Source organism: Argiope bruennichi, chromosome 4, assembly GCF_947563725.1.
Source record: "Argiope bruennichi chromosome 4, qqArgBrue1.1, whole genome shotgun sequence".
NCBI lineage: Eukaryota > Metazoa > Arthropoda > Arachnida > Araneae > Araneidae > Argiope > Argiope bruennichi.
In genome coordinates this window covers 70697669-70713309 of record NC_079154.1, presented here as the reverse complement: position 1 = coordinate 70713309, position 15641 = coordinate 70697669, and the positions used below count along the sequence as shown (strand labels likewise).

At 28.9% G+C, this 15641-nt stretch overlaps 1 protein-coding gene across 2 annotated transcripts in view; it reads right to left on the bottom strand.

Annotated features, from left to right (window-relative positions):
- LOC129965945 (katanin p80 WD40 repeat-containing subunit B1-like) overlaps positions 1-15641 on the bottom strand; it is a 178601-nt gene that overhangs the window by 53913 nt on the left and 109047 nt on the right. For both annotated transcript variants that reach the window (XR_008784246.1, XM_056080248.1), the window contains exons 8-9: positions 15012-15083; positions 9781-9931 (exon numbers count right to left, since the gene is read on the bottom strand). Coding sequence is in view for 1 of the 2 variants with exons in the window: in XM_056080248.1 (XP_055936223.1) it covers positions 9781-9931; positions 15012-15083 (223 nt within the window). In the remaining variant the exon portion in view is untranslated. The remainder of the gene's footprint in view (positions 1-9780; positions 9932-15011; positions 15084-15641) is intronic.

Sequence of the window (15641 nt, the reverse complement as noted above, 5' to 3'; positions counted from 1 at the left end):
TTTATGATTTTCTAATTATGCAATACGTGCAAAATAAACGATTTCATGAATGAATGATCATAAATTCATAAAAATAAATACCAATCTTATCCACCAAATATTTATGGTTTTTCTCAAAATTCTCTCATTTTATGCAATGCATTTATCACATTTTTTTAAAACTCAAGCGTAGTCATTTATTTTGACAATATTTCGAAATCGTCTTCGAATTTTTTATGAGTTCTTCTGATGATGGAAAATGTTTTTTGTCATAGGTGTTTTTGAAATTCATGAAAAGAAAAACTGCATAGTACTAAATCAGGATTCTAAGAAGAAGGGGGGACACTTGTGACGTTGACATCTGAAAAATATTGTTGAGCAATTTTGGAATCCATTGCGGACAAACACTTGTCATATGCAGTTTCTCCTTGAGCAACATGTGAATAAAATGCAAGTGTTATGTTCAATTATTTTGATATTCCTCTTAATGCGAATAAACCATCTTCGCTCACTATCACAATGGCTGTGTTGATTTTCAATTCCGTTAGAGCAGTGACTGAAGCGCCGGATTCAACTTTCTTTGAAATCAATCGTCTTCTCTTTGTAAACATTTTAAAATTCCAGCTGTGGCATTTAAAAATCACAGACTCCTTTTAACTTTCTGTAGCATTAATTAGATTTCATCCCGACAATTTTTTAAAACAAAAACAAAATTACAATGAGTTTGTCGTGCGTCACATCCATTTTTATCATTCGCATAAGCAAACAGCATATAATTGAGTATAATATAGAGATATAATAATCCTGAAATATGCGGCATCTATTCTTAATTTATCTCTCTACAAATGCAATATTATATTATTTTTCAATTGATTTTTTTATCACCTTTACATTTTATTATCATTTTTTTTATCGAACAGCCTTTTTCATTCCGTTTGAGTCTCCAATTTACTAAAGATCTACAGTTTTGATTGCTGCACACCAAAATTCCTTCGCCAAGTCGCTGCATTTTCGAGTTGTAGCCTTTACATGCCCGGATATATATATATATATATATATAGATCGACAGATTATCAATTCGTCGACATATTCATCCAAATTCAATATGCACAGGGGGTGTTCAAATGAAACTGTACAAAACGACACTGTGTGTATAAATGAAGACTTCATTCAAAGTATACGCCATAGGCCAGAGCACAACGATCCCATTACTTAAAGAGCCGAAGTATTCCTTGTTCCCATAATTCGTGTGGCCGTGATGTGACCCACTCCTTCACTGCGTCCCTGAGTTCGCCATCCGAATTGAAGCGCTTCCCTTTCAGATGCTTTTTCAGGGGACCAAACACATGAAAATCGCAGGGCGACATGTCCGGGCTGTAGGGCGGATGGTCGAGCTGCTCCCACGTGAACTTGGCCAGTTCCGCTTGTGTGATCCTGGAGACGTGTGGACGCGCTTTATCGTGATCAGAACATACCCTCTGTGAGTAGCCCCGGTCTTTTTTTCTTGTTGGACCTTGGAGTGTCTCACATACACATGGAAGTTAATGGTTCTTCTGTGCTTGAGGAATTCAACAAGTAGCATCAATTGGACGGCGCTCTTTATAAGAGACTCTGCTCTCTCCTGAGCGTGCATGCGCCCGCTGATGCTCCGATCTACGCTGCAGACTCCAATTGCATCCCTAGATAGTCTCGCTACGTTCTCCCATAGCTGCATAGGCGTATATGTTAACAGTTATGTTATTACGCCTTTTCGTACCTTTTCATTTGAACACCCCTTGTATATATATATATATATATATATATATATATATATCTGACGATAAATCAATGACCTTCATCTTATTTATCTAGTCTCATATTTTTATGTTTTTCATTATGATGTTTGCATATATACGGTCAGATAGAATATTTTTAAACAGATTTTATACAAAATTTGATAGCAACCTACGATTTTATTGTTAGTATATATCGAATTCAACTCTCTCTTTCAAAGCAATTGTGTTATAATGCTCACAGAGAGACAGAGCGAAAGACATCATTACAAAAATGTGTTTTTCAAACTCATGGAGACCTAAAATGTAGAGATTCAATAAAATATCGAGGTCGGATTTTATGACGATTACAATTCTTTCTCTTTCAATACTTTATGTGCGAGAAAATAAAAATACCGGATATAATTACTTTTGACGTATATAACAATTATGCGTGTACAGATTAAAGGACAGACAAATTGCATTTTGATGTAAATGATTATGAAAGAAAATGCATTTGTTGTCCCTAATTCTTTGTTCATATAACGTTTGATTTGTTTCTCTAATTTATCGAAGCTTCGATAGTATAAGACGCTTCTTTCTAGTATGCAGGATAGAAAACTTCTATTAAGTACTGGAGTTATAAAAGTAATTGGATAACAGCAAAATCCCATTACCAATCTCTCCAACCAATATTATTGAGAAATCATTGGAATTGCATTAAACCCAGGAGCGTCTTAATTATACTAAACTAGAAAGGCGGGGTAGTTGAATTTACGTCTTAAAGGACTCAAAAGGTTAAAGATTCACATAGGAAATGAATTCTGACAGATCCATATACCAGAGAAAAGTAATTTCTCTATTTATAAATAAGCAACATAACCTCGCATACGAATGATATCAAATTACCTAATCCAGTTTTTAATATCTTTGCTGTTATGAAAATTATTCACTTGATTATATTGAAGATATATGCTTTTCCCGAACATCAAATATTGTTTTAATATGTCTTTGAGAACATAATTAAAACTGTCATTCATGTATGTTTTATGTGCATGCAGCTCCGATGCTGATTATACCGTTTTATTTATAATGATGATTGTTGATGCATTTGACCGTGTATGTCAGAACATTTTGTCTTATATTTCTGTTACAACTGTACAGAATAATAATAGTAAATGCATTTTCAGCTTAGATAAAAACTCATCACGGTTTGGAATACTTAATACTTAATACCGTACCACACCTTCGTTTCTAGAGCTCATGTGGCCCCTTTGCGCTTTGGTATACAAGTAGGTAGACTTTATTAAAAATTATACTGCAGTCAATTGGGAAGAAACATACAAATGACAAAATACAAATACATATAACATGACAAAAAATGATAAAAACTAGAATGAAAAATATATGGAGTGCAGTATGAGTAATATATAATATGAGGGAGAAAATAAAGCATTTATAAAAATTAGGTACTTTTGAGGGCTTAAGATATATTATGAACAGAATGCGAGATGCATTAAATAATGCCGTAAAAACTAATTTAATTGGAATAGTTCTCTGTGATCAATTAGAATTGTAATAGTTCACCAATCAATTAGGAATCTAATCATGTTTATGATTCTTTTTTTGGAAAATTAGTATTTAGAAACCTAGAGAACAGGTTAAAGCGTCTTTCTTCTATGTAAATTTATAGACATTATAAACCATAAAAGATAATCTCCGACTTCCTTAGCATCCCCTTCTTGAATGTCTGGCTTGCCGTGATAACACCACGGCACTGTGGTTGCTTACAAAAGGGTCATCAATAACCCTTGCACCAAACATCTAAAAAGAAGTATTATGCGTCATCGGCGAAAGCATTCTTGCATTGATGTGCCCTCTCAGGACTGATGGAGTGAATAAATATTGCAAGGCATACTGGATTTTGATGCTTGCTTCTTATCCCCATATGTGACATGAAAACTGTGAACGGAAATATTATATCAATAATTTATACCTTAGAGGAAAAAAATATCGATACAGTATTTCAAGTGTTAATGATGTCTGTTCGAGTTTTTAAAAATCAATAATTCTTCCAGTTTGCCTGTCAGATAATTATGTTTACGTGATGTCCTGCCAGCCTGTCTGTTAGATAAAGATGCCTGTCTTTTAGATGCAGATGTAAATGAACGATCGGCTAGTTTGTCTGTTTGGCTTAAAAAGATTAACCGGAAATTCAGTATCCCCAGAGATGTACCTAGAGTATATGAGGTATTTTTCTGAATACAACATGTTAGAGCGAAATAATCATTAAAGATCGTAAAGTGAACTTTTTATCATAGTATGAATATCACGTGTAACTAAATTTTGTGGAACCCCTCTAACCCCTTTTTTTCCTAAAGAAAAAAGAAAATTCCAAGAAAATGCTCTGATTTTTTCATATTTAAAGCATATTAAAATGTTTTAAAAATAGAAACAAAAAATGCATTTATAAAGTAACAAAAGCAGATGCTTTATAAAAGGTTTTAATCGCACTTTTAAATGAACTTGCACATACTGCAATAAATATTACAGTTTGCTATTAGATTCTGCTCTCTGCAATTTAAAAGCTTTGCAACAGCGATTTAAATTCCCGTAATTTTAAACAATGCACAACTGGCTGGAGAAATTACGCTACTAGTACATATTTGGTATAATCCTACGCTGAATTCGTTTTAAAATGAAAGTAATAAGAAAGTACTGACTCAGACAGACTACCCAGCCTAAATGTTGGCCATTTTCCTAAATGTTGTCTTCTTAGTTAACTACTACCATAAATTTTGATTTCCTTTTTTGTTTCTTTTTAACAGCACTGATGACTCATTTCTAACAGGGCAAACAAACAAGGAAGAGAGACATTGATGTCATTCTTAATGGGTGGTCGTTAGCTAACAGTCTTCATTTCCGCCCTTTTTCGTGCTAAAAAGATTATTTTTACAATTTAAGGCCAATCATGATTAGTACAATATCAATTATCATGATCAACCACCACCTCAAATTACAATATCTATTATGAAATACTGTATACCACAAATATATATTTCACATGATAACAATAAATATTGCAATTTAAAAATAATGACATCAATAAATTTTGATATAAATTAAAAATCAATTTGATTTTTTTTTGTATAGTACTGATATTATTAAATACAAAATGAGTTAAGAAATTGTAAAGGATTATGTAAAATTGTGCGCATAATATTAGATCAAGACTTTTTTTTAGTTACATGGTGATCTTTAAAAATTATACATTTTGCGATGAGAACGAATTGCAAGGAATTTAGGAAAATTATTTGCTGACTTTTTTCATTTTCAGTTAAAGGCTCAAATAAAATGATGTATACAAAAATAAATGCAAATAATAATATACACAAATTTATGTATTTAAAAAAAGTATAAAAAAAGACACTGCAAATAAATAAAAGGTGTATACGATCTGAGAGATCATCATGTCTAATAATCCGAACGACTTTCCCGCAATTTATTGCCAAGTATCAAAAACTGAATGCATTGTAGGATTACAAATGCATTTTCTCCATTGAATTGTTTTCTTAAGAATCACTTTTGAACCCACAAAACATTAGTGTAAGTTAAAATTCCAATGATATTGTTATTAAATCTTGTATTCTTTAAATAAACAATATACGATACCTTTGTACTTTAAAAACTAACTTTGAAATATAAATTAATTTCTCAAATTTTGCAATTAAAATTTTGGCGTATTATCACGAAACATTCATTACATGTTTTATCATAATAAGTTGTATAAAAAATTGTAAAACTTGAAACTTATATTTAGAGATGAAATTTTCAACTTTAATACTCACTTTTCATGAACTTCTATTTATTGTTCATAATTATATTTTGTACAAACTTATCCATTCGTAAGAAATAACGTTGGGAGATTTTATATATTTATTTCGATATAACTAAGCTTACCATAAATTGGTGACTTTAGATCTATGCATAGAAGATTAATTAAATCTTCTATGCATAGATTTAGGGTTCATAAATACTTCAAAAATAATTTTATGCATTTAATTGGTATAGGCAATAAAGCTGTTTTACCTTACACCTGTTATTTCTCGTGTACACTACACAGATATTAGGAAGACTCTCTTTCCTTGCAACAATGGAAAAAAAAACAAGTGATTAAATATCTGAGGAAACTGCTCTGAATTTCTGTACAACAATGAAAGCTATTCTTCTATGCAAAATATATTAAAAGATTGTCAAAATTCAAAACAAATTTTTATTCTAATTAAATTTGTATAATTAAAAATGCATTTTTAAAATTTGAAGATGGTGTAAAAATCAATTTTGCGCTACATTATTTTTTGAAGTTATTGTTGAAAGCGTTAAATTCTTGCTTAAAATTTTATTATTTAAAATTCGAATTAAAATTTCCAAAAACAATCTCTATGATGTTTTTTCAATGCCTACACTCGAAAATCTGTATTATTTTTGGTAATGATCAAAATATCTTCTTTTACACGCACGCGCATTCCTTTCTAATTAATAGTAGATATAATCCATTCTTTTTTGTTAAATGGCTAATAATTTAATAAAACCTTTTCATCTTATAATTGTGGTCCAGAAATGACATTCCAATTGTATACAAAAGAACACATTTGAACAACTATTTACTTGAGATTAGAACAAATTCCTCAAGTCTTTGTATACAAATATTTTAATTGCACGTCTAGACAGCTATGTATGACTTAAATTATTTACTTGCTTCACAGTAACGAGAAAATTATATATTTTAAGAATTCCTATCACACGGAGCATTTATTAAATTATTTTGTTAAAATATTCAAGAAAAATGCCTTTGCTTTATTTAGTTTCCTCGTCAGACGAATTTGCCTTTTTCGTTTCCACATTTAGTTAAAACAAAACCTTTTGTTTGTAAGTATATTTTCTTAAAATTTAATAATATTATATTCTTAAACTTTCTAAGTTTTTATTAATTGTACTTCTTGAACAAAATAACAAAATAAAAAAATGATTATTTACTTTAAAAATTAATATTTTAGTTGCTATAGTTATTAAATAAAAATTTGTAATTAAGAAAGTTAAATGTTCATTAAGACAAGGTGACATGAACATAAGTAAGCAAAAATAAAGATGTTGAATATTTTGCATAGAAAAGAAGGAAGTAAAATGAAATTGGATTTCTTTTTGAAATAAAAGAAAAATGATATTAAGACTAAAGAAAAATGAAATAAAAGAAACATGGTATTATCTTAGATCGCTAGCTCTTTCTAATTGAAATAGAAAGTTGAATTAACCTTAGAATGACTTTTTAAAATTCTTTACAAAAAAATGTATGTATTTTGAATAGCTGGAAATTATTTGAAAAACTTTAAATTATTTTCATGTGATATTAAAAAAATTAAAATGGGTCACATGGCTACATTATAAATTAAATAATACCCCAGTGATAAGAATCTCGTTATAACAACTCAACAATAAAAATAGAAGTCTCTTTTTACCAATATTTTTTTACAATGGAAAAAAAAAGTATTTTGATTGTGTTAGTAGAACCATTCATACAACAGCCATCTTGGTATTTTCCCAAAGTTTCTAGTTTAAATCGTCTATTGCATATATCGGTTTTCTTCTACAAATATTTATAAAAAAGCATTTACAAAAACTCATTGTTGCTTTTTAGAGCAGTTATGTGAAGCTTATGAATGAAAATAACATGTTGCCAAATGGTACTATAGAAAGAAAACAGAAAAGTTTAAAGGAAAAAAAAAAAAAAAAAAAAACAGGACACATTAGAAAAGGAAAATGATGTAAATAATATGGATATAATAATAAATTATGTTGGTTAATGATGAAAAAAACTGTACTAAAAATAGGGAATAGGAAAAAAGATAAAAACAGAAGTTTTACAAATTTTATGAAACAAATATCATAATGACAAAAGTTTAAAATGCATGTATAATATAAAAAAAATTCACAAAATGTCCATGCTATTCGTGGTTCAGTTACTAATATCCAAACCGTTAAAAATAGACGAATACATATTGATCTAGATCTAGCATTGTTATATAATTCCAATCGGTACGATAGCTGTTACTCCTCCCGTAAATATATAAACCTGGTACTGAGAAACATGTATGTATTTTTTTCATTTTTAACTTCAATTAGGTTTTATTATTAGTATTTAAAAGGTCTTAGGACTCTTAACAATCACATATGGAAGCAAAAAAAATTATCCTTTTTCCAACAACTCTAATTTACAAATGAAACAATTTTGAAATTTGAAAATTTAATTATAGAATATTCATATTCCCTTACATTATTTCTCATGTTTTCATATGATTTCAAGAAAAAAATTTAAAAAGTTATAAAGAAATAGAAATTGGATATCTAATTAAAATTTTATAAAACAGTATTTTACTGCTCGCAGGATTCTAAATTTAAAAATTTCTCAAAATTTACAAAATTAATACTAATTGGCAGAAAATGTTCAGTTTTGAATTTACACAGACTTTTTATAAAACTTTTTGAAAAATATTTATAAATACATCATTTTTTAAAAAATTGCAATTTTAAGGAAAAATATAATTAAAATTCATGTGAAAGTTTTTCTGTTAATAATTTGTCTAAAAATTCAGGAAAAGTAATAGAAGAACTTATTTTGAACTTATGCATGAAATTTTAGAATAATAGGATATGCAGTTTTTGAGAAATCCTTTCCACAAAATTCCTTTTTTCTGCTTTGAGAAAAAGAAATTAAAGTAAAAAAAAAAAAAGAATTTAAACAAAAAAATAATGCAAGTTAAAAATCACCAGAAGAATAGACACTGCCTTTAGTTAACTTAAATTGTTCCATTTCTTTTGAATACCTTTGTCCTTATATGCATCAAAGAATGATGTTGTAATGAATCAGCTTCTTCCTGGGTGACTACTGTGACATTCCTTTTTCCCACACTCGATAATGTACATTCCGGGCCATTCTTCATCAACGAAACTCCCACAGTGTTAAGTGCCTCCAGATTGCCAAATGGAAGACCTTCCTTTTAAGTACGGTCATCTGGCCATTTAGTGCTAATCCAGATAAGGAACCACACGTGCGTTTCCCAGGCAAATAAATCGTGTCTTCGAAAGGCGACAGTGTCAAACACTCCAGATGTCCTGCATTTTTCCCATGGTGGAGGGTGAATCATCAATGGACATTTTCCCACGGGCGACCAGAGACGATTCAGGTTGTTCTGAACGGTGATTGGGTAACAGGGAGTCTGAGAGGAAAATAAAAGGTGAGATTTTTCGGAAGAAGAGGGAGAGAAGCTTCGTGTGAACCAAGGAGAGGAGCTTCGTGTGAACCAAGGAGGAGAAGCTTCGTGTGAATCGGACTTCTGCGTAGAATTCCACCCGAAGAAAATTCGGTGGATTCCGAGAGCTACCCCCGGAGCAGCCTAAGACGCCAACAGCCTGTTAGCTGTTCTTGTAAAGTTGTTTCCTTCGAAATGGTTCGAGGAACTATTCTTGTGTAATTTTCGTGTTGTAAATAGCATCATTCATTTAACCTAGATTAGAAAGAGTTGTTTTTATGTAATAAAGCTGTAAATAAAAAAATTTGATCATATCGCTACCTGTTTTTGGATCGAGACTTTACAATGTACTTGTATGTGTTTTGACATTCTGGCAGAGTAAGTTTCTTTTAAATTGAATAAGTGTTGTTTTAGATTTTTTTCTCGATAACTCTGGAAGTTTTAATAGTATTGTTAAAATTTTAGTACCAAAATGATCAGAAAAGATTGGACTCTAACATATATTTATTTTCAAAATATTGAAAAATTTGAAGTTTAAGAGTCCTGAGAGCAATATATTCAATCCCTGACAGATTTTGCAAATATAGTTTGTGGAGAAAGTGAGCCTTCGCTTTTCACTATCATATTCATAGCAATAATAAAGAATGCATCAAATTCTTTTTAATCTATTAAAAATCTACTATAAATAAATTATGCAACTTAAATGTATTCTGCTATAGTAAGAATGACGTGTGTTTAATTACCAGTTGACTCTCCGAAGACGAAATGTCCGACACTTTTCCCCATCCCATCACTAGAGTATCTAACGTCCTGATGGGTTCCCAGGCATAAACTTTCAAGATATCTTGAGCACCACTAAATAAACAACCTCCATTCGGACTGAAGTAGATTTTCCTGAAATAGTAATAGATTTACAACTACGAAAAAATATCCTTAAAAAATCGTTTTGAAACAAAGAATATCAAAGAAATGTGTTTGTAATTTCCAGAACTCGTTTCAAATATCGCTCTTTCAATAAAAAAAATTCAGTCACAGATGATAAAGATCAATTAAAATTTTAATTTAATAAATAAACAAATATAATAAATAAATTCACATACAGTTTTTATGATAATTTGTAGGCACAATTTTATTTGCATCGCACTGCAGAATAAGATGAGGATAGTGCTATAACTGGGTGAAAATCAATTATGTGTTTCATTGAAAACACAAATTAATTGACTTTTTTTACTTGATTTTAAGAAAATGCGAACATTATACAATTTGGAAAACTATATACAGCTATTACGGATCGTCTGCTAAAAGTTACCCAGTTGCAAAATTAGCATCATGGTATGTCATTCTATAGCTACCAATATTTGCCAATTTGCAATAAATGGGCATTCAATACGTCCAATTACTATTACTCTGATGTTTCTATTGAAGTTTTATTTTATTATTCTTATTTTATTATTGTATTATTAGAAATTAGAAAAGTTTATTGGAGAATTCAATTCTTATTGAATTCTCCAATAAGAATGAATAAAATATATTAAAATGCTGGAAAATTTTAAACTGTTCCATAAGCATTAAATATAACATGAATTTTTCTTTAAGTTTTTAAGTTAACATTATTTTACATTTTTGACAACGTTGAAACAATAATTTTGCTTCAAATATTATATTTTTCGATTTTATTTTCAAACTTTGCAAAAATGTTTTCAATTATGCAAGTAAAAAAAAAAAATGAATGATATTTATAAAACATAGGAGACAATTTCAGGAATTGAAACTACATTGCGAGTGAATTATTTTGAAATATGGATAAATTTATAAAATATTATGTTGAGACAATGTCAAAAATGTACTTAAAATGTCTATGAGGCCAATGAATTCTTGTATTGAAATATGCTATAATTAAGATAATTGTAAAAATATATAAGATATCGAAAAAAAATCTTTCCCAGATATTTGCTTTCCTTCGGAGTATAATAAAAAGCTTAAAATAAAATTTAAATTAGAATTTGGATCGGGTTTTCATATTTGCAATGTCCGCTGTTCCTTTAATCTAAAAGTGAGTGAAAAAAGGAACATTCCCCTTCACTTTCTGAACCTTATTTTTAGATGGCTTACATTTTGAACAAAATAAAAAAAACACATTTTTACGCAATAAACGCGTTTTCCTATCTTATTCGTGCTTATATCTGTTCAAGATTAATATTAAAAAATAAAATAGATATGAGTTAGCATTTGCCAAAGTCCACAAGAAAGTAACGATGTTACGACACACAAAATAATGAAGTGCACAATAATAGAGTCATCTCAATATTTAAAATGGTTTAAGAAATGAGTTGTCATTTTGAAATCGCGATACTATTTTTTCGATATGAAATATTACAAAAAGAAATTGAAAATATTAGAATTACTAATTAAGAAAAACAAGTGCTGTATAACCTTTACTAAATATAAAGTAGTATCATGTAAATTCTTCTTTACACGATATTAAACAGCGAAAATCGATTGTAAATCTTTCATTTTCTAAAATCTGAAGTTCTTATAAATTATGTAAATATTTTTTCCAAAAATTGAAATCTCTTAATTTGAATTTCATTTAAAGAATATTTTATAACATATATCATGAAGCAGTAGCCTAAAACAGCAAACTTATAAAAACATTTTCAAATAATCTTTCAATATATTATACAAATAAAAGAGCATTAAATATTAAACTCTGTGAACTTTAAAGTAGCGACTTGAATGTTTAATGAATTGCGATAATTCATGATAACAATTATTTAAAATTTCTATTAGAAAAGCTTAGAATCATTTTCAAATGCAATTCACCAAATAAAATAAAAAATAATAAAAAAAACATAGGGATTTGATGTTAAATGAAAAGAAATTCACTTTACTAACCAATAATTCATATCAAAATATTAACATAAGAAAAAAAATTAATTCATAAGAATATTAATAAGACTTGCATTAACTTACTTCATCGAAAGAGAACACTTAATTATACCACAGGGATTAAATTTCCGACTTCTTAATTGCAACGGTATTTAAATTAAGGCACTTTTAATTGCGTGAGGGAAATTTAATTAGTGACGAAAAGAAATGATTTAATTTAATCCTCTATTTTTAATTCTCCGAGAGAAAGATGATATCGAAGAAATTTTCGTTAATTGAATTAATATATTGCTGTATTTTAGTTATTGTATTACTATTCTAATAAAATGTATTATGGATACAAGTGTTAATTTCTTGGTTTGTGATAAATGTGAGAATGCGTATTTTAATTATGTCAAAATTTAAAACTGTTATCTATGACTATACTGTGATGTTGTCATTCTTTTATGTCCATATTTTTTAAAATTGAATATTTTATATGAACAATATAATTTCAAACATCAGATAAAATGTACAAACTGAATATCTTTATAACATGGAAATTAAACAACCATTTTCTACAGAATATATTTTAAAATTTTCTAAGAACAGAATTTTTTCGTTGAACAACTGAATTCTTTTGCTGTATTTTGCTTATATTTTCATTAGCATTTTAAAGTATTCAACAAATGCGAGTATATAGTTATTTTCTTATGATACGAATATATGTACATATATACCAAATTTAAAACTACTATAGTAACGTATAAAAACATTGCCATTATGAAACTTTTTTTCCCAGTTGAATATTATATATGCACAGCATGGTTGTAAGTGACATTCGAAGTATAAAAATATTTATTTTCTTATAACATGAGAAAAGGACTCACGATTTCTAGAGAACAAATTTCGAAATAGTTTGACTCAATAGTATTGAAAAGTAACATATTATGTCCGTTGAAGGGAGTTTTATAATTTGAATGTGAAATAAACATCAGACGACTAATTTATTCTTTATATCTTCCTGTTTTCTGGAGAATGTTATCGTTAACAGCTTGCAGAGAATTTCCAAATCTTCTTTTTAATTATAATAAAATCATCGAATTAAAAATAAGGTTGCATTTTTTATGCCCACGACTTTCATTGCTAAATTCATATATATTTTCGAAAAGACTTTTTAACATATCAAAATAATTAGCAGCATTGTAATGTTGTGTAGTAAGAAGTGGATATCTCAGTTTGCAATGCATTTTAAAAAATGGACATATAAGAGCAGAGAATGTAACAAGTTCACAATACATAAAATCTGGAATTGACAAAAAACTCTTGAGCATTAGCATATAAATTTTGGTCAAAAACGTAAAAATTTAATAAAAGGTAGAGTGTTCAAAAAGTAAATTACATTTGTTTCCTTACAAGTGGCAAAAGAGCGGATTGTGCTCATAAGAAGGGATTTCAGATGCTCAGATTCCAGTTTTGATATTTTAATAGTGTTAGACGTTGTTGTTTAATAACAAGAACAATATGGCTTATCAGTTGGAAACTTAAATTAGCGCTGAATTGTATGTTTTGAGGGAAAGCGCTTCACTTGCCTGAAAAATCGACACTATATGGTGCATACATATACGGTGTATGAATCACGACGGTATATGGTCATATTGAAGTGAAGAAGGCAGCTATAAGAAGGGCGCAGAAATTTGAGCAATGTATAAAGGCGCAGAAGATTCTCAAAAACAAACACATTAGCCATTAATATGCAATTATCAATGATTTTTGTGTAAACATCGCTGGCACTGCAAAAGCATTGGGGATATATTTTGATATTCCTCATTACATCGTTCACATTCCACTGGATTATTTTGAATCGTATATTCAAGATAGAATCTTCGTTCATGAAATACCCAACGCGAAATATAAATATAACATTTTTCCATTTACTCTCTTCAAAGATTTAATCTGAGGAAAATTGGTATTAAGAAGCGTCATTATAGAAAATGTATCATGGTCTATGATTTCTCCAGAAGGCAGCAAATGTATATGGCTTGGGGAGACCGAACATCGCCTGTGAGAAAAAAAGCAGATTTATTCAAAAGTGGTTAAGTCATGCCCTTTGCTTTTTTCTTGTGTGCATCGAATTTATTCTGATGGACTCAATATTAAGACACCATCATGCAGAAACATATTAAGGCTTTTCGTAAAGATTGTTCTATAGAATGTCAGGTAGATGAATATCATTGTTGCATCACATCATATGCGTTTGTTCTTTGCTTCAGAGATTACTACGAGAGAATGTCTGGTAAAATACAGACACAACCCCTTAATCCGATAAACTTTGATTTCCCCATTTTCGATGAGATAAAAATGTATATGGCGGACGAATAATGTCTATCGATAGCCAGTTAAAAGCAATTGATTTAAGATGACTCCAAAAATGGTAATTTCTATCAACAAAGACGCGTATTATCATTGCTTCATTCCAATGAATATTTGCAGTCAATAGGTAATATTGAGAAATAGTACGGTGTGCGCCTATCCTATTGTATTATAGCGCTTTCTTCAAAAAAAAAAAATATCGGTGGCATTTAATCTTTGATTATAATACTTTACGAACTTTACTTTAAGAACAGAATATGTAATAAGGCGCATATACTAAGTAGTTACTTAGCAAACATTAAAAAGAATTACATCACGTCTTCAGTTGGGTAACATATTTCTGCTACACACAGAAATTAGTATATCACTCTTGCAAGATTACATTTCTGGTAAAAGTGTCATATATCACTATATTTTCAAATATGATTAGATCCAATTTTGTATTTATTTCTCTGAAAAAATTAGAAATACTTATTTTGATCGTCTATTTGACTTACGAATGTAAAATATTATTTCTGAAGTTGAACTTAAGGCAATATAAGTTATTTGAATGCTATAGAAATTTTTTGGAATTACCTTAAAATGGTTGACAATTGTTTTAAATTGGAACAGGGTAATTTTATTATTGATAGTCTGTTATATTAATCCCTGAAATTATAAATAATTCAAACTGTGGTCGCAAAACTATATATATTACTCCTTTTTCATTCAAAGGGAAAGGAGATAAACTTACTGAACTGGTCCAGAATCTCCATCAGTATGCGAAACAAGTCTATGGTTTTCCAAATCCCAGAATTTTACAAACCTAGAAAAATAAATTAACAAAATTAGCTTGAAAACTCAAAACATATTCATTAAATGTTTAATCTCATTTCCATCTGTGTAATGAAAACGCATTTAACAACTCTAAACAAGAAAATAATGTGTAAATCTAATTCTAACTATTCTCTAACGAAAAGTTTCAATAGAATTTGATTCGTTATTGAAAATTTTAAATATAAAAAAAAGTAAAATTCATGAGGTAAAAAAATAATAGAGAGGTACAGAAATGTTATTACATTTTTTGCAGTAAATTAATATATAAAAGAAAGCTAAAAATAAATATTGTTCATTACATTATAATATTATTATTTATTATACTACATACTATTATGAAAAATGATATTTGATAATTTATACAATTTTGTATCGAGCGTTGAAATTAGCAATATGGATATAATTTTATATTTGAGTGTTAAATTGTATGGTGAATTAATAATTTTTAACAATAAATAACAGTTTGTCGCTACTTTAATTTAGATGAGTTATTATAATAAGGTACCATTTATATTTTCTAAAAGACACACCAGATTTTAGATGGTTA